The following is a 16,429-nucleotide window of genomic DNA, read 5'->3' on the forward strand; positions in this document are numbered from 1 at the left end:
CTTTAAACACAAAGTATAACATACTAAATATTATATAAATCATATTTTTTGAGTACATGAGGTCAAACTTTGAATCTTTGATCAGTATTCATCTCCAACATATACTGTAAGATACTACTCTGGTTTGAGTCTTTAATGATAGTGTTCATTTGTAACAGCTTGTGCGACCAGTGAAAATGAATAAAATGAAACATGCCGTTAATAATTCAATTCTTTACAATGAAAGTTTAAAAATTGGTAGGTGAACTAAATTCAATGGAGAACATTGAGTAGTTATTTTGATGATGGTTCACTTTAAAGGTGCACTGTGGAGTTTTGGTAGAGAAAAGTGAAAGTTGGTGAAATGTACAGATTGATTGTGTTGATGTGTTCATAACTCTCTACACAAACTGTCCTCAGAGGAACATTTGGTCCTATATAGATAAAATGCTATGGGAGAAGTTATGACGGAGGGCCCGCAACAGTGACACTGTAACTCTCCTGGTCGCTTTTTTCAGCTCCAAACAGAGTTCCGGGGACCAAATTTTCCTTTGAATAAAGTTTGTGTATTTAGTTCAGAGAATTGTTTCACTTCTTTGAATTTTCAGCACCAAATCTGCAAAGTGCACCTAAATAAAGAGGGAGAATTCTCTAACTTGTGGTTCACCTCGGCTGATTATTTGATTGCCCTGATGTATTTCTTCACTGGAATATGGTTTCCTGTTCACCGCTTATCACGCTTTTCTCTTACCTTCTTTCACCGCGGTCCAACATTTTCCCGCTGTCATCGTCGTCCAGTGGCGGTTCTAGACCACTTTTACTGAGGGGGCCAAACTGGGGCCAGTTGTTTTGTCAGAGGGGAACATTAAACCCAGATGAAAAATAGACAAACATGATCGCTTTAAAAAATATATAAATATTATGCCAAATAATAGCAGCCATCATTAAATACCATGATTTATATTTGTTTCAGTAACTGTATTTAATACTAGATTGTAAGTCCGGTTGTTGAGTCAAATACTGTATGTGTTATGAGGGGGGCTCTTCCTTTTGGAGGGGTGGCCACAGGGGGTGTTACAGTGTTACAGGCACTGGCCCCTGTTGGCCCCTGCCTAGAACCGCCCATGTCGTCGTCTTCTTATTTATTCCGCTAGTGGTGCGACAGATCACAGCTGATCCGTGATGTGATCAAATCGACCCCCAAGGGATCATCGATGTGTAAAATAAATGCACTGCCGGTAAATCCTGTTGAAGAGTCTCGGTGAAAAGACGGAAGTGTCTGAAGGCGCCACGGAGACACTCTTGCCGTTTTTTAAATCGCGGTATTTCACACAGAAAGTCTTAATCAACTGTGTACGGTGTACTTTGTGTTCGCTCACGTTACCCTCATTCACGTCATTAGCGCCCCCGTGAGGAGTCATGAAGTGGTGCCGCGGTGTCAAATCTTTTAGAGCAGCAATTTTGTGTTGTTATCAATATTATCGATATTTGGTTACAGCCCGAGTAGTGAAGACGATATATTGCGGTATCGTTATTTTCTCCCACTCATATTAACGATACTCGGTTACTTAAAGGCATGTTCCAACATCAGCCCCACAACAATTTGTACAAAAATACAGACGTGTAAATCAATTGACAAAGTGCTCCAAGAACAAAAACCACAAAAGCTGGCAGGAGAGGCTATCATTTATTAATATTATGTACAATTATACCATCATAATGTCCAGACAATACAATGACAAAGTCAAAGTACGAATGCTGGCTCCTGCTTTATTAAGATGCGTCTTACAATGCTTTTTTTTTTTTCTTCACCCACCTTCTGAGTTTCAAATCTTTTTTTTTTTTTTTTTTTCCTTAATTTAACTTCATCAATATTCTCTAATAATAATCCTTAAAGTGTATCTGAGGCACACAGGGAGAACATGAATAAAATAAGTATAAAAGAAAAACTGAAGAGCAGATGTACTGTACTGTATGCAGGGGGTACATATCTATAAAAACTCTGACTGATTCGATGTTAGGAGCCAGTTGAAAACAGGAGTTAATGTTTTCCTCGGACTGTGGCGATCGGCGGCCCGGCCCGGCTTTCAGTGGTTGTTTGTTTTTCAGTATTCAAGGACTCACATGACTCTCTGCCACAAACACTGTTCTTCCTTCACATTAGCATCGCTGAGATACGTGGGGGTACCGAGACCAAAATAGTCGAGAATTTTTTTTATCTGAAGTGCATTTTTCAACTTCATTGTAAACAAAGACAGAATTGTCCAATAATGTCTCTCCCCATGTTTGACTCGAGAAGCCGTGTCTCTCAGGAAAAAGTGTTTTTATGTGTGTGTGTGTGTGTGTGTGTGTGTGTGCATGTCTATGTGTGTGTGTGTGCATGTGTGTGCATGTCTATGTGTGTGTGCACGTCTGTGTGTGTTTGTGTGTTTCTAAATGAGCATGTTAGACGTGTGAAAAGGTTTCAGCTAAAAGTGGCATTTGTGTATTCGAGCAGCTGAAGATCCAACTTTTTTTTGGTCACTTTTTTTCTTTTTTTTTTACATTTCACAAATGTTGGTGTGTGTGTGTGTGTGTGTGTGTGTGTGTGTGTGTGTGTGTGTCTCAACTCATACCAAGTCACTGTGTAACTATAGCCTTGCTGTTTTAAACTTAAATCAGCTGAAGGTAGTGTGGGCATGTGTTCAGGGCTTGTTCTGCATACAGCGGGATGTTTTCATGTGTGTGCGTGCATATGTGTATGTGTGTGTGTGTGTGTGTGTGTGTGTGTGTGTGTGTGTGTGTTTGTCTGTGTGTGTAAACTCATACCTAAGTCATATATATTATGTACAGTAAAATGTTGCGGATTGAATCTTACATACAGTGATTACAGGGTGCAAACTGTGTCCCAAGCAGTGGGAGCGGTGCCTGTTTGTCGGACATGTGCGTGCATGTTTGCATGTATGTGTGCATGTGTGTGTGTGTGTGTGTGTGTGTGTGTGTGTGTGTGTGTGTGTGTGTGTGTGTGTATGTGTGTTTGCGGTTCTATGTGGCTCAGTTCCAGATCTTAAGGAAGCTGTCCCAGGACCCGGTGCACACCGCCATGCCGTCATCCGACACACCCAAACAGCTCACACGATTGTCATGGCCGGCCAGGACTCCTGCAGGAGGAAAGAGGAGAAACAAAAGAAGACTTGTTGCTGTGAAAAGGTTTTGTACTCCAGACCATCAACAAACTTTTTTTTAAAAACACAGAGAACAAAGAAACCTTATTACTGCTTTTACTTGTAACACAGAGCGGGCTGTTTAACGAGTTGTTTTCTGTTTTTTAAACCAGGCTGTTATTCAGCAGTCAGTCTGACATGGGGCTCCATTCCCCCCTAAAATAAGTCACCATGAATTAGTGATGAAGCTTTTAGGTTAGATTCTGGAGCTTAACCTCTTTGAAGCTTCATACAAATTGCAAATCATGTGAAAAGCTGCTTGACAAAAGTGGAAACACTTTTGGAGTTTAGATCATTTTCATCGTACTTTCTTCACTATAGCGTCCGTACAACAAAACCACCAGGCTATCAGCGTCCCTCAGTTAGGTCTGTTATAGCAGGTTTTTTTTTCTTTGGCTCAAACTAGTGTAGAAATAGAAGTTAATGTTAAAGAATACAGGGAAGCCGGTGGCCTAGCGGTTAGTTTGGGTGACCCATGTACAGAGGCTGTATTCCTCAAAGCGAACAGACCGGGTTTGACTCAGACCTGCAGCTCCTCACGTGCATGTTATTCCCCGACTCCCCCCCCCAGTTTCCGACTCTGTCCACTATCCTGATGAGATGAAGTATGTAAAATACAGAAACACAACTCTGATAGACGCAGATAGATCTCCCTGTAAACCAACATTTACATCAACGAACACAAACTCAATCTTCTAATCATTTTGTTTTCCCAAAATCTTTTGGATTAAATACTACTTATTAAATACTCGGATGTTTTGTTTTTACACAATACTTTTTCTGACCCTCAAAGGCATCTTGAAAAAAGAACTAAAACTATTAAAAGCTCAATTTAAAAGATGCATTTCCACAAAATAATGAACAAACAAACCAGTTCTCAGATCATATTAAAACCTTTTCTGAGCCTGTGAACAAAGTCAAATTAACTAATAAAATAACTGACGTAACCTCTTGGCATCAAACCTCCACCCAGAGGTGTCTTTCTGTCCCAACCCACCTGCTCGGTCTCCCTTCATGGCGTCCCAGATGTTGCAGTTAAAATCATCGTAACCAGCCAGCAGCAGGCGGCCAGAGCGGGAGAAAGCCACGGAGGTGATGCCACAGATGATGTTGTCATGGCAATAGAGGCTGAGCTCCTGGTCTGCACGCAGGTCAAACAGCCTGCAGGTGGCGTCGTCGGAGCCTGTGGCGAAGGCGCTGCCGTTGGGAAAGAACTGAGAGAGGGGGGGGGGGGGACACGGGGAAGAAAAATTGAGTTTTCAAGATAAAACGAGAAGCACATGCACACATATAAAGTGAGTGTGTGTAGGAGATAATATTAGTGTGTCACTGTTTCAGCCGTCACACCATCAGATAACGGGGTTCTGTGCCTCGGTCCAGACTCAAACATGAGCTGGTCTCAGCTGGAGTCTGGACTGATGGCAGATGTTCAGATATGGTGTTAATTGATAATCTTGTTAATCCTCTAGCGTGCTCTCGGGTTAAATCCCTCCCAAAGCTGAAGACAAGACAGCGCGTGACGTCACAAGAGACAAATCCCGGAGCCGCTCTGATGACAGTGTTATTAAAAAAAAAACACACGGGGGGGACAAACCAACATGCTGGACCACTGTGGGGCGGAAACCACTGAAATCTAATCGAATGAAACATCTGTTTATTGGCTCAACATGAAGTGGTAAAGAAACGATAAAGTCACATGCTCTGTGGGTTCAGGTTTATATTTAGATCCATCAAAGTGATGTCGTCTGTTATTTACTTTCTGTCAGGTTGGATTTCATGAAAAATCAAAACTCGTCAGCTGACAACAAAGTGCGGCCACTAAATACATGAATCCTGCTCTTTAGCTTTAAGGGCGCATTTTATATTCTTCAATTAATCCGATATTGTGAATTATCTTCTCATGAGTGTCTTGTAATATATCGATCATCGCAGAATGTCTCTATCGATATGTCGTCATGATCTTGAACCACGCATATCATCTCATCACCATATCATACAGTGAGTTACCCTGCCATTTCCTGGCATACTGATGACATCATCAGAGCTATTTTTAAGACTTAACAGAGCTCTGTCAGAGCTATTGGTGCCTCTGATGTTATACGACCCTTTAAACTGTCTGCCATAGGAGAAAAACTCTCCCGATTTACAAAACTCGGTTTGCCGCAAGCACACTCACACAGATGGCGTTGATGTCTGACTCGTGGCCTGTGAAGGTCTGCCGGCACATGCTGTCTCTGATGTCCCACAGTTTGACCGAGGCGTCACAGGCTCCCGACACGAAGGTGCGAAGGTCGGGCGCCAGGGACAGGCTCATGACGTCGCCGCTGTGGCCGGAGAAAACCGTGGTCTGCTGGCTCGTCTCGATGTCCCACAGTGCGCTGTGACGGAGAGAGAGACGCAGAGTAAAGACACCGCTTTACACTCAGGGGAGGGGGGGGAAACATATCTGACCTGCTCGTGTGTGTTTATGATTCTCTGCCGCTCACCATGTGGTGTCTCCGGAACTCGTGATTATTTGATTGTCATCAACGAAACGGCAACATGAAAGGTAACCTGAGAGACGAGAACAGAGAGTACTGGGTGAGTTATTGTTATTATAACTTACACAAACAAGAGGAGGCGACATATTAAAGCACCGTTCATATTATTTTAATTTAAATGGAGCTGTTATCATGTTTACAGCTGCGCTTGAATTATAAAAAGTATTCTCTTTATTAGATCTCTGAAACTATTATTACCCTTACCTTATAAGTCAATCAATTTCAATCAATCAATCAATTTTTATTTGTATAGCGTCAACTCATAACAAGTGTTATCTCGAGACACTTTACAAAAAGCAGGTAAAAGACCTTACTTATTGTTATGTTACAAAGATCCGGCCTATCCATCATGAGCACTTTAGCAAAGCAGCAAAAGTGACAGTGGTAAGAAAAAAACTGCCTCATTAAAAGGCAGAAATCTTCAGCTGGATCCCCGGCTCATGACGAAACAGTCTTCACAGGACTAGACTGCGCCGGGCTTGGAAAGGGATAGGGGGAAGAGATGGGATAAGATGCAGGAATCTGTAATGTAAGTACATTACATACGTTTTAAAGATTTATTTTTGGGGCTTTTTATTTATTTATTCTATTTATTTATTTGTATTTTACAGGGACATTGCATATTAATAAACATTTCAGTAAATATGCCAGAGTTAGCCAAAAGGCTAATTTTCATCTGTTGTCCCTGGCCAGATTTTATAAAAGGCTCCCTAAAAAAACAAAACAAATTCAAACATTGCTAAAAGCTACAAAAACATTAGTAAAAGCACGTATCCAAAAACCTAAAGTAACTGTAACGTGCACACAACAAGACAACATGTAACACTATATAAAACACGTACAAATTACAAATTACACAAGGCCACATAAAAAACATGGAGTGAGCTATACCTGAAGGTTTTTGTGCCTTTAATGTAGAGATAGGACAGTGGATAGAGTCGGAAATCAGAGAGAGAGAGAGAGAGAGAGAGAGTGGGGAATGAGCGGGAAAGGAGCCACAGGCTGGATTCAAACCTGGGCCGCCCGCTTGGAAGATTACAGCCTCCAAACATGGGCGCGCACTAACCGCTGCGCCACCAGCGCCCGTACATGCATTTTATATGACATATATATCTTTGTATTTACAGCGTTCCCTTACAAAAGGCACTGCCCCGCATGGACTGAATTATTTTTATGACCTCCAAAATATCCAGAGCAGCAGTGCCACCTGCTTTCCTCTCAAGCTGTGTTCTGCCCCAATGAATAGGCAAACATGCTCCGATATATTGAACGGGACTGGATGTAGCCTGAGGGGGGGTTGGGCCTGGGAAAAATAGTGTTAGTGCTGCTAGCACACCATAATAAACGATGGGGGGGGGGGAGGTTTCATGTTCTTCTAATGCAGATTACAGCAGTTGAGGACAAGTCTTTAGACGGGTACTAAAGTAAGAAAATCACCGACCATGTTAGAGTTTAATATGTCACCGCCCATCTTTCTTCCCTTAGAGACATCTTAGCCCTTTTCACACATGCACTCCTGAACATTTCTTGAAATTTGTAGGACAGCCACGCCCCCCCCCCCCCGATATCATACTGAGATGCTCTTTCGCATACATCCCTCACAGCAGGAGATTCTGAGTCAGACTGGCGGGGGGGGGGGGGGGGGGGGGGAAGGGTCACAAAGCATGACATTGAAAGGATGCTGTCTAAAGTCTGAAAAGTTCACAAGGCAACAGAGAGCCACGATGAACATTTCTGTCTTCATGTCAGTTCTTCTTGTAATTGGACGTATCCACAGCGTCAAACGAAATGAGAGGAAGAGAACATGCAGGTGAGCAGAAAAAGAGTGAAGAGGCCGTTTCTTTACATGTGTGTAGATCGCGTTATACACATGTCATCAGCGCCACCCGCTCGCTTGTGACGACTTTTCCTGAATGTTACCTGCTGCGTTCCCACGTCGACGCGCCCTTCTTGTGGACACTTTGCTAAAGGCAGGTGAATGTGGTCGCTTGTGTCAACGCGTGCAGCCATGCCTGAAGGGGGTATTTTCAGGAGATACACGCGCGTGTGAAAAGGCTCATCTTGATATAAAGCTTATTTCGGGTAGAGTGTCGATGTACTGTGTGATGTTTTGTTTTTTTTCTTTGGGAGGAAAGAAAACTTCAAGCTACTCCACCATTAAGTGTAATTTAATGGATCTTCTTTTTAATTGTCTCAACTTTGTTCACATCTGCAGAAGAAACGGTGCTAAACTTACAGCACGCAGCAGCAGCAGCAGCTACAGTCTCACAGACAGGAGTGGATGTCTCAGCTCATTAAGACTGTGTTGCCCTGCGATTAATTAACCATGTAAATGAAATCTTTATTGTTCAGGGCGTTTGGGAGCAGAGCTTCCCCCCCCACGAGGCGGGGCCCGACTGGTGCTTATCTGAAACGTGTCCTCGGCCTGACTCCCCGGGAAGACTCAAATAGAAGTGGTGCAGAGTGCAGGAGCCCTCTCACCTGTGTGGCCAGGTAGCTCCCTGCTGACCCTGACGTTGCCTTCACGTGTCTTCAGGCAGTAGATGGAGCAGATGTTGTCCAGGCCTCCGCAGGCTACGTAGTTCCCAGAGGGAGCGTACGCGCAGGTCATCACCCAGGACGAGCGCAGAGGGATGGCATGGATCTTAAAAAGGAAAGGTGTTCAGAAATGACACTTAATTAACCTTCGGAAATAGAAGGACAGCTAATGTAAAGACCTACCAAGGACATAAAATGGGTTAGATTTCTAAAAATGTAATTCCTTATTTCACTGTAAACGCTTCCATACGTCATAGCACAAAGCACGTTGTTATATGACTGAAGCACACTTCTACAAAATAAAGACTTCATTGTCATTTTTTAGTTCAGGCTGAGAGAAAGTCGGACTAATGATCCGGCTGATGACCTGATGAGAAGTTGACCTTACCTTGTTAGTGGTGTAGCTGTCCCACACGATCAGTTTTCCATCCTGTGAGGCGCTAACCAGAAGCCTACAGAGAGAACAATACAAACAATTTCAAACCTGATCTTACCTCTTCACAACAAAGTGTTGAAAAGACACTCTTCCTTAGTGACTGTTTGAGGATGTAACCATCAGACAAAAATGTTAAAAACCATTTAACAGGTACTTCAGAAAGCACACACACACACGCCTCCACTATAAAAGGATCGTCTACTTTCATCTTATTTGACTCGACAGATCTGGACCTAAAAAACACCCGAGCCCACAGGTTGCTCCAGACATATTTTGAGAGACACTGATGTGATTGATATTTTCCCTCTGTGCTCTTTAAAACTAAGAGACGTTTGCAGTTTGATGAAGGTGTACTTGGGCACTGCGGTTCATTGAGCTAAATGCTAACATAAGCATGCTAACGGGCACTCAATGGCAATGCTAACATGCTAATGTGAATAAAGTGTAACGTTAACCAGGCTCATCATCTCAATTTAGTAACTTAGTGAACTCACATCTGCTAATTAGTAATAAACACACTTAGGAAACTGTAAATCGTTAAAACCAAAGCATTAAACAAATAAAATGAGTACAGAAATCTGATTGGTCAGCCTCTGTGCCAACTCAAAACCTTTAACTATGATTGGCTGTTTGTCTGAGGCAGGACTCAGAATACCTTATCTATATATATGTAAAAACTGTACAGGGGGAATTATTGTAATACTCATCCTAATTTACATATTGATGTGGTAATTTGCATAATTAGGGGCGTGGTTGAGCTGGCAGACAGGTGGGCGCCATTTAGCTGTTTTTCAGAAGGCCCACATCAGCTTCTCTTCCGTGCCTGTTTCTAGATTCATCCCAAGATTCGTAGAGTTAACATTTCAAATATGGAGACCACCATCATTGGGACTTCACGACGCCTCTTTGGAAACCAGTGGGTGACGTCACTGAGACTACGCTCATGTTTAACACAGTCGATGATTTCAACATAGGACATGTATTTTTGTTAATACTTTAAATTGTGACTTTAGGTTGTGTCACTTTTTAACAAATACACACAAGGGGCGCTGGTGGTGCAGTGGTTAGCGCGCGCGCCCCATGCATGGAGGCTGTAGTCTTCCAAGCGGGCGGCCCAGATTCGAATCCACCCTGTGGCTTCTTTCCCGCATGTCATTCCCCTCTCTCTCTCTCTCTCTCTCTCTCTCTCTCTCGCTCTCTCTCTCTGATTTCCGACTCTATCCACTGTCCTATCGCTACATTCAAGGCACAAAAAGCCCAAAAATAAATCTTAAAATAATAAAAATTATACTTGATACTTCACAGAGTTAAAGGCATTTACTCCAGATACACGTTTTAGGATTTTGGTTGAAATTGTCTTTATAGGTCCTGACAGACATTAGTAACTCATGTAATCTGTCATCTGTATCAGTTGTAAGCCTGTTAAAACTTCGACCAATGTCTGCCACGAGGTACCGATTTGATGAACCAATCACAGCCTCTCTATCTCCCTGCTCGCTCTCTACCCCATGCATGCACGAGCCCACACTCAAAGCATGAGCCGAGCTCCGCTTCTGGACCAATGGCGCTTGTGCATGTAAGTGAGGGGCGTGGCTTTTGAGGGAGCACAGAGGGGAGGGGGGTGGGTGCAGACGCAGCACTGAGGGAATGCTACTTTCAAAATCATGCTACTGTTTAAAAATGACCAACCCTGCCTTTAATATTAGGGATGTCAGCATTAACTTGGTGCAGGTGGATAAGCCTCCGCAGTGTTTCCCTGCAGTCACAGAGATCCAATTTATGACATCAAACATTTCACATTTTTACCGTTACTTTGAGCTGTTTTCAGTTAGTTTTTGATCCGTAACGAGTTCCTTTTTCTGTGGTTAAGCTAATGTCATAACCTTCAATCTACCGGAAGATCCTTACTTTATTTTAAAATAAAAGGAAGTGAAGTACTCTAAGCTTAAGACAGTAAAAATATACTAAATAAAAGCCTAAAATTACTTAAATGAGAAATAATGGCTCTGCTGAGGTGGAGGTCAATTTAGCGATTAATCGTGATTAAAAATTGTAATCGTTTGACAGCCCTAGTTAATAGTTCACACAGATCGTATTACAGGAGACAGAAAGGGTAACTAAATGTTATTCTTTCATGTGTTTGTCCCCTCAGTCAGTTCCCCAGTTGGGCCTGACCAATCAGAGGGGTATTGATACGCCTCTGGTGTTTTATCTCCACGGTCTGTAACCAGTTTCAGCGCAGACCAACCGAATAATGTCCAGACATGTAACACAGTACATTATGATGGCACTGAAGGAAGAGTCAGAGATAACTTAAGACATTATGATTCCTCCTCTGAGCAATATGAATGTTAATATCAGATTTTATTACAACTGAAAGCACAGTTGAAATAATTCATATCAAACCATTATTGTAATCTATCAAGCCATACCAATGGCGGAGATTAAAAAAGGCGGGACCCTGATAGACTGAAACATGAACGTGCACTCAGTGACCTCACCCATTGGAGGCAATATGAAGACAAATTTTAAATACTACCTCCTAATTTTTGACCAGTCTCTAGAAACAGGCGACATGATGAAGAGGAGGCGGGCCTTAGCCTCCTGGCAAACAGCTGCAAAGTACCCACCTGTCAGTCAACTCAACCACACCCCTGATTATTCATTATTACGATGACCTCTTAGCCATAATGTTGTCATAACAGATTCGTTTTATAAATTCACCGCTCGTACAGTTATTACCAATAAAGAATTCTGCTATAGAAACTGAAACCAAAACTGTTTTCTGTCCTCGGCTGTAAACATGTTTATTTCTGCTGAAAAAAAGCTGGCATTTTAATACGGGCTCTAATAGGAAGTTCTATTTGGAGCCAACTTCATGTGGACACTTGAGGAACTGCAGTCTTTTGAAGTACCACACTGGCTTCATTTTTTCAATAGCTCAGATTGACGCTTCGTTTTCACATTCGATTTGGTTTCTCTAGATCTTTCCAGCGGAAGTTAAAAGTTCATCTTGAAATTTAATAAACTGACACGGACTGATTTGACTGCATAGCATAAACATGCAAATGCATTTCTTAGAATGGCAACATGTAAAACTCCTGCACCAGTATGTCAATAGGTTTGTGTTTGTTTTTCTGTTTGGATCAGAGAGCGTAGATGTTTCACTCTGAATCGAATGTGCCTGCAGCATAGTGTAGCATGAACATGTTTGGTTTGTGTCCGTTTTCTTATTGGGATGCAACTTTCATTGTTTTATTTGGGTTGATGGTTCAGAATTCTTTCATAGTTATGTATTAAAATCCGTATTGATCTTGAATACATAATCCCACAATGTGTTTCTGCTGAAAGCTTTAACATGTTCATTTATACTGGCACACTTCATGTACAATTGTAATGTTACTTTTAGCAAAGCACAGAGCAAAACATTTAAACATACAGAAAATGTTTGCGTCAGTGTGGACCCACCTCGAGTCTGTTCCCCAGTGCATGGCGTAGATCTTGGCGAGGTGGCCCCTGAGGGTGCGTCTCGTCCGCATCTGAATCCTCCCCACTGGATCCAGACCGGCTGTTATCTGAGGAAGCACAGAAAGGGTAACCAAAGATGAAAATCCAACCTTCAATTCATAACTGTGTGTTACGAAAAGATTATTCTGTGTGGTTTCCTCAGATAAGTCAAAAATACATTACATCTACTGTCAGACTCTTAAGAACAGCTCGGGAACAACTGTTAACTCATGCCAAATCTAAAGGTCACATTTTATGCTAAATACACTTCACCATGGTTTCTTAACACTATTATGTGTCCCTAGTCTGACTACAAAATCCCCAATTATGACAGACGAGTTTTGGGGAGAAATGAGACTTATATAAACTTGTAGAAAAGGAGTGTAATCTGTGACCTTTAATGATACTTACAACTTGGAAAACACGAGTGCATAAAGGGTTACTTTAGATTAATACACAAAAACAACACTGTAGGAAACTCATGCAGGGCTACCAGGAACCCATGAAATCGATTTTTTCTGATGCTAGTTTTGATTAACATCATTGAATGCATTTTTTTTTAACATTTGTGTGTAAACTTATATACAATCAGGTCTTTAATTTATAATCCTTGCACAGGTTTTGTATCATTTTTTTCATACCGATGGTCTCCAAAACTCTGGTTATCTATAGAACAGTGCCCCTCCCCCAAACAATTAATAAATAAATAAAAGCTAAAGAACCTTTTTTTATAGCACAGCATCTGAACCCACCACCTCTTACCTGTGTCAGGGTTGAATCTCCGCATGCTTTCCTGGCATCCTGAAGAAGACGAAATTACAGGTTGAAAAAACAAACACATTACACAGCAGGCAACACGCATCAGCATTAACGTGCTCGGGAAGAAAAGTGAACTAATAAAATATATCCCACTTACTCTTATCTGGTTCCTCAGCTGCTCGGCCTCCTGGCGAAGCTGCTCCAGCTCACTCATTTTGGATTTGTCTTAGCAGTCACCTAGTCAATGACCAAATGCGGACTTACGTTAAGAATCATCTGCAAATGCATCAAAATAACTGATAATGTGTATCAGTGAAGGCCAACTGGGATTAGCATAGATGCATGCCTTTCATAATCCAGTAATCCAGGAATCCACTTTAAGCAAAAATGAACCAATTAACTAAATCATTTGCTTTAAATACTGTTTGTTCCAGATTTTCAAGAGAAAATATTTAATTAAAAAAAACCACATATTAATCTCTGGGGTTTAGTGACCCGCATATAGTGAGAGAAAAAAAAACAACAACTTGTAATCTGTTTATGTCTGTGCAGTCATGCCGGGTTTTTACAGAGGAGAATAATCTGTAATGACTAAGCTGCAACTGAGCAGCCAGCATCGCTACCAGGCGGCAGCAGATACTGAGCGAACACTCCCTCTATAAAAAGCAGAGGGTTAACTTGTTACACCATGAACTCACAGCAGGTTGTGTATGAAGGCAAAACTTGTGCTAATGCCACACAGCCATCTTTGTGGTTGTCTTGTAATCTTAGGCGCTGTTGCTCCAAGAGATTTACATAAAATGTAAATATACCCAAAGGCTGGCAGCAGATCCTTTAGTTGAGGGCCAACCCAGGTCACACACACACACACACACACACACACACACACACACACACACACACACACACACACACACACACACACACACACACACACACACACACACACACACACACACACACACACACACACTGTACATCACATCACGCCCGCAGTAGGAAGCAGCATTTCCTGTAACTGTCAGGGGCACAGTTACACATTCAAACAGGGAGCTTCTTTTTTGCATATGAGAGGCGATTCAAATCCATGATAGCGGCCGCGCAGCAAACATGCATACAGTGCACGCTGCAGAGGAAGAGCAATTAGCTACAGTAGGTCACTGTTCCCTGGAGGGACCTGCGACCAGATGGATCACACAGCACTAATGGAGGCCAAAAGGGGTGTATCATCATGGGCCTCGGTCTCCTGGCACAGCTGCTCATTTAGCCAATGAGGAGGAGAGAATGAGGAGGGGGGGGGGGAGGAGGGGGGAGGGGGGGTGATGCATCAGAGATCAGGCCTGGATGGGTCCAGCCAGATGCTTGCTTGCATGTTGCGTGTGAGCTATAGAGTTGTTTCGATACCGACACCAGTAATGACACTGGTCACCAATTCAGCAGTGAATTTAAAAATTAAAAAAAAAAAAAATTTGAGGGTAATTATCTTGTGATGAGAACCAGCAGTGCTGCCAGAGAGATAAATGTTAGTCAAGGCTATCTTAATGTCACCAATCAGTGTTTTTGCATCTTGTAATTTGAATCAAACTGGTATTTTGAAGGGGATTTCTGAAGCAGCCAATACTCTGGTGTCGAAATCTTTATCAGGTAAAAAAAAAAAAAAAATGTCATATTGGAACATCTTCATAGAGAGCATATGCTGGATTTTTTTTTTTTTTTTTTTGCAGAAGCCCCCATAGATATATCAAGTACATCCCACCTGCAGTCATGCATTGTCTTCAGCAGACAAGAGGCTTCACACTTCATAATGATGGTAACGAGGAGGGCCTATCGCATTGAAGCTAATCAGCCTGAGCATTTTTTTTTTTAGGGAGTGCTTTGTTTTGTAACACACACACACACACACACACACACACACACACACACACACACACACACACACAAGCAGACGTAAAATTCGAAGAAACAGGATGCAAAGTGTATAACTTGCCCCACCCCTTTTGGATGCACATCTCGATGTGCAACTACACCGACATGGCATGGCTACAGCTGCAGCTGGAGGAAGAGTCGGTGCTCACTCAGCCTCCGTCCACTGCATGTTTGACAAGAGTAAATGTTACAGTCACAGAGACGCCGCTCACTCCCCCACCCCCCCCCCCTCCCCCCTTCCTCCCCCCCGATTGACTAACAAACACTAGGCAGGAAATAAAAAGCCGTAGGGAGAGAAATAAAAGCGAGCGGAAGCCGGATTCAAATGTCGGCTTATATTTCTCTGTCTGCAGCATTGAGGGCTTCCCAAACAGGCAGGCAGGCCCCATGAATGCAGCTACATCACATATTGATCAGCACGGAGCGGCTTGATGGAGGCTTTTGCCCACATCTTTTTTTTCTAAGCTGCTGTAAAAAAAAAAAAAAAAAAATGCGGATGTAGTGAGGCTAAATGAATTTAGTCGAAATGATGCCATGAATAAAGGCAACATCATCACCCCAGCCATCTTACACTCTTACACTGGCCTACAGCTGCTGTCACTGCGTTTGATAATGGGCGGCTACCTGTTAATTCTCCCGATGATTCTGCTGCTTTTTTTCTCCCCCGTCGTCCAAAAAAACAGTCCACTTACAAATCCTACGCAGGGTTAGTCTAGATATCTTTTCCAGTCATTAAAAAAAGAAAGAAGCTGCAGCAGAGAAGGTCCACTTATGTCACGATTATAAGGCAAATCCTTTCAGCAAGCAGGCGAACGGAGGAGGGCTCCACACATTTTCTCGGCTTTAGTGGAGCTCCAGAAAGAAGAGATGGGAAATCTGCTGCTTAATAGGTCGCCGTTTTCCTCTGCGAACCGCCTCCCGTCTCTTCACAAAAGCATCCTCTCGCTGAACACACCGAAATGTCGTCTTTTACAAAAAAAAAACCCCAAAAGCAGCTCGGAGCCCGGCTCGCATCAAGGACTGTCCATGAAACACCACAGAGTCCGTTTTACTCCGATTCTGCTTCTCGTGACGTTATCCTCGCTTCCTTCCTTCCTCTCTCTCTGGTCTCCTCCTCCCTCCCCTGCCGACACTTCATCAGGACAGACGCCTCCAAACCCACAATGAAAAAGTCAGGAAGATCTGCAAAGCTTCCTCACACAGCGAAGGAAACGATATTTAAATGACAAAAAAAGGGCTACAGAAAGGAAATCAACCTAACATTGTTTATGATGGTCTGCGGGGGGTTTTTTCTTTTTGGTCAGATGAAAGGCTGCCCTCTCGGTCACTATCCACACGGTTCCTGTTTTTTTTTTTTTTTTTTTTTTTATATCATCATTGAGAATCAGACTAGCAGATCACGCGGTGAACGCTTGCAGGAGGATCTTCAAATCCGGGCAAGAAGCATGTGTCAACCACACCCATCTCTTAAATACTAATAAATCCCATGACCCCCCTCTGATCACAGCGCCCTGTAGGGTATAGATCGTGTTTTTTTTAAA

General features: G+C 42.6%; 1 protein-coding gene across 2 annotated transcripts; it reads right to left on the bottom strand.

The window, feature by feature from the left end:
* Positions 1-1,647: 1,647 nt before the first annotated feature.
* gnb2 (guanine nucleotide binding protein (G protein), beta polypeptide 2) lies at positions 1,648-16,060 on the bottom strand. Of its 2 annotated transcripts, none has more exons than XM_061056511.1 (10): positions 15,581-16,060; positions 13,120-13,199; positions 12,966-13,004; positions 12,165-12,271; positions 8,649-8,712; positions 8,204-8,366; positions 5,669-5,735; positions 5,359-5,560; positions 4,180-4,396; positions 1,648-3,119 (listed from the first exon to the last, which is right to left on the bottom strand). In XM_061056511.1, exons 2-10 carry the CDS (start codon positions 13,174-13,176, stop codon positions 3,013-3,015), a joined length of 1,023 nt encoding a protein of 340 aa, XP_060912494.1. In that variant the 5' UTR covers positions 13,177-13,199; positions 15,581-16,060; the 3' UTR covers positions 1,648-3,012. The 2 variants fall into 2 exon arrangements, with proteins under 2 accessions (XP_060912494.1, XP_060912493.1); XM_061056510.1 differs by having other exon boundaries at positions 15,513-16,057.
* Between the last annotated feature and the right edge of the window lie 369 nt (positions 16,061-16,429).

The sequence above is a fragment of the Labrus mixtus genome, chromosome 14, assembly GCF_963584025.1.
Source record: "Labrus mixtus chromosome 14, fLabMix1.1, whole genome shotgun sequence".
Classification (NCBI taxonomy): domain Eukaryota; kingdom Metazoa; phylum Chordata; class Actinopteri; order Labriformes; family Labridae; genus Labrus; species Labrus mixtus.

Bases quoted from the DNA above. Each gene is read 5' to 3' on its own strand.
- gnb2 (XM_061056511.1), bottom strand. From the start codon at position 13,176: ATGAGTGAGCTGGAGCAGCTTCGCCAGGAGGCCGAGCAGCTGAGGAAC. The intron at 8,713-12,164 runs GTGGGTCCACAC...TTCTCTCTGTAG, and splicing joins CACTGGGGAACAGACTCGAG to GCTTCTGGTTAGCGCCTCAC. The intron at 4,397-5,358 runs GTGAGTGTGCTT...CCCCTCTCTCAG, and splicing joins CAGACATCAACGCCATCTGT to TTCTTTCCCAACGGCAGCGC.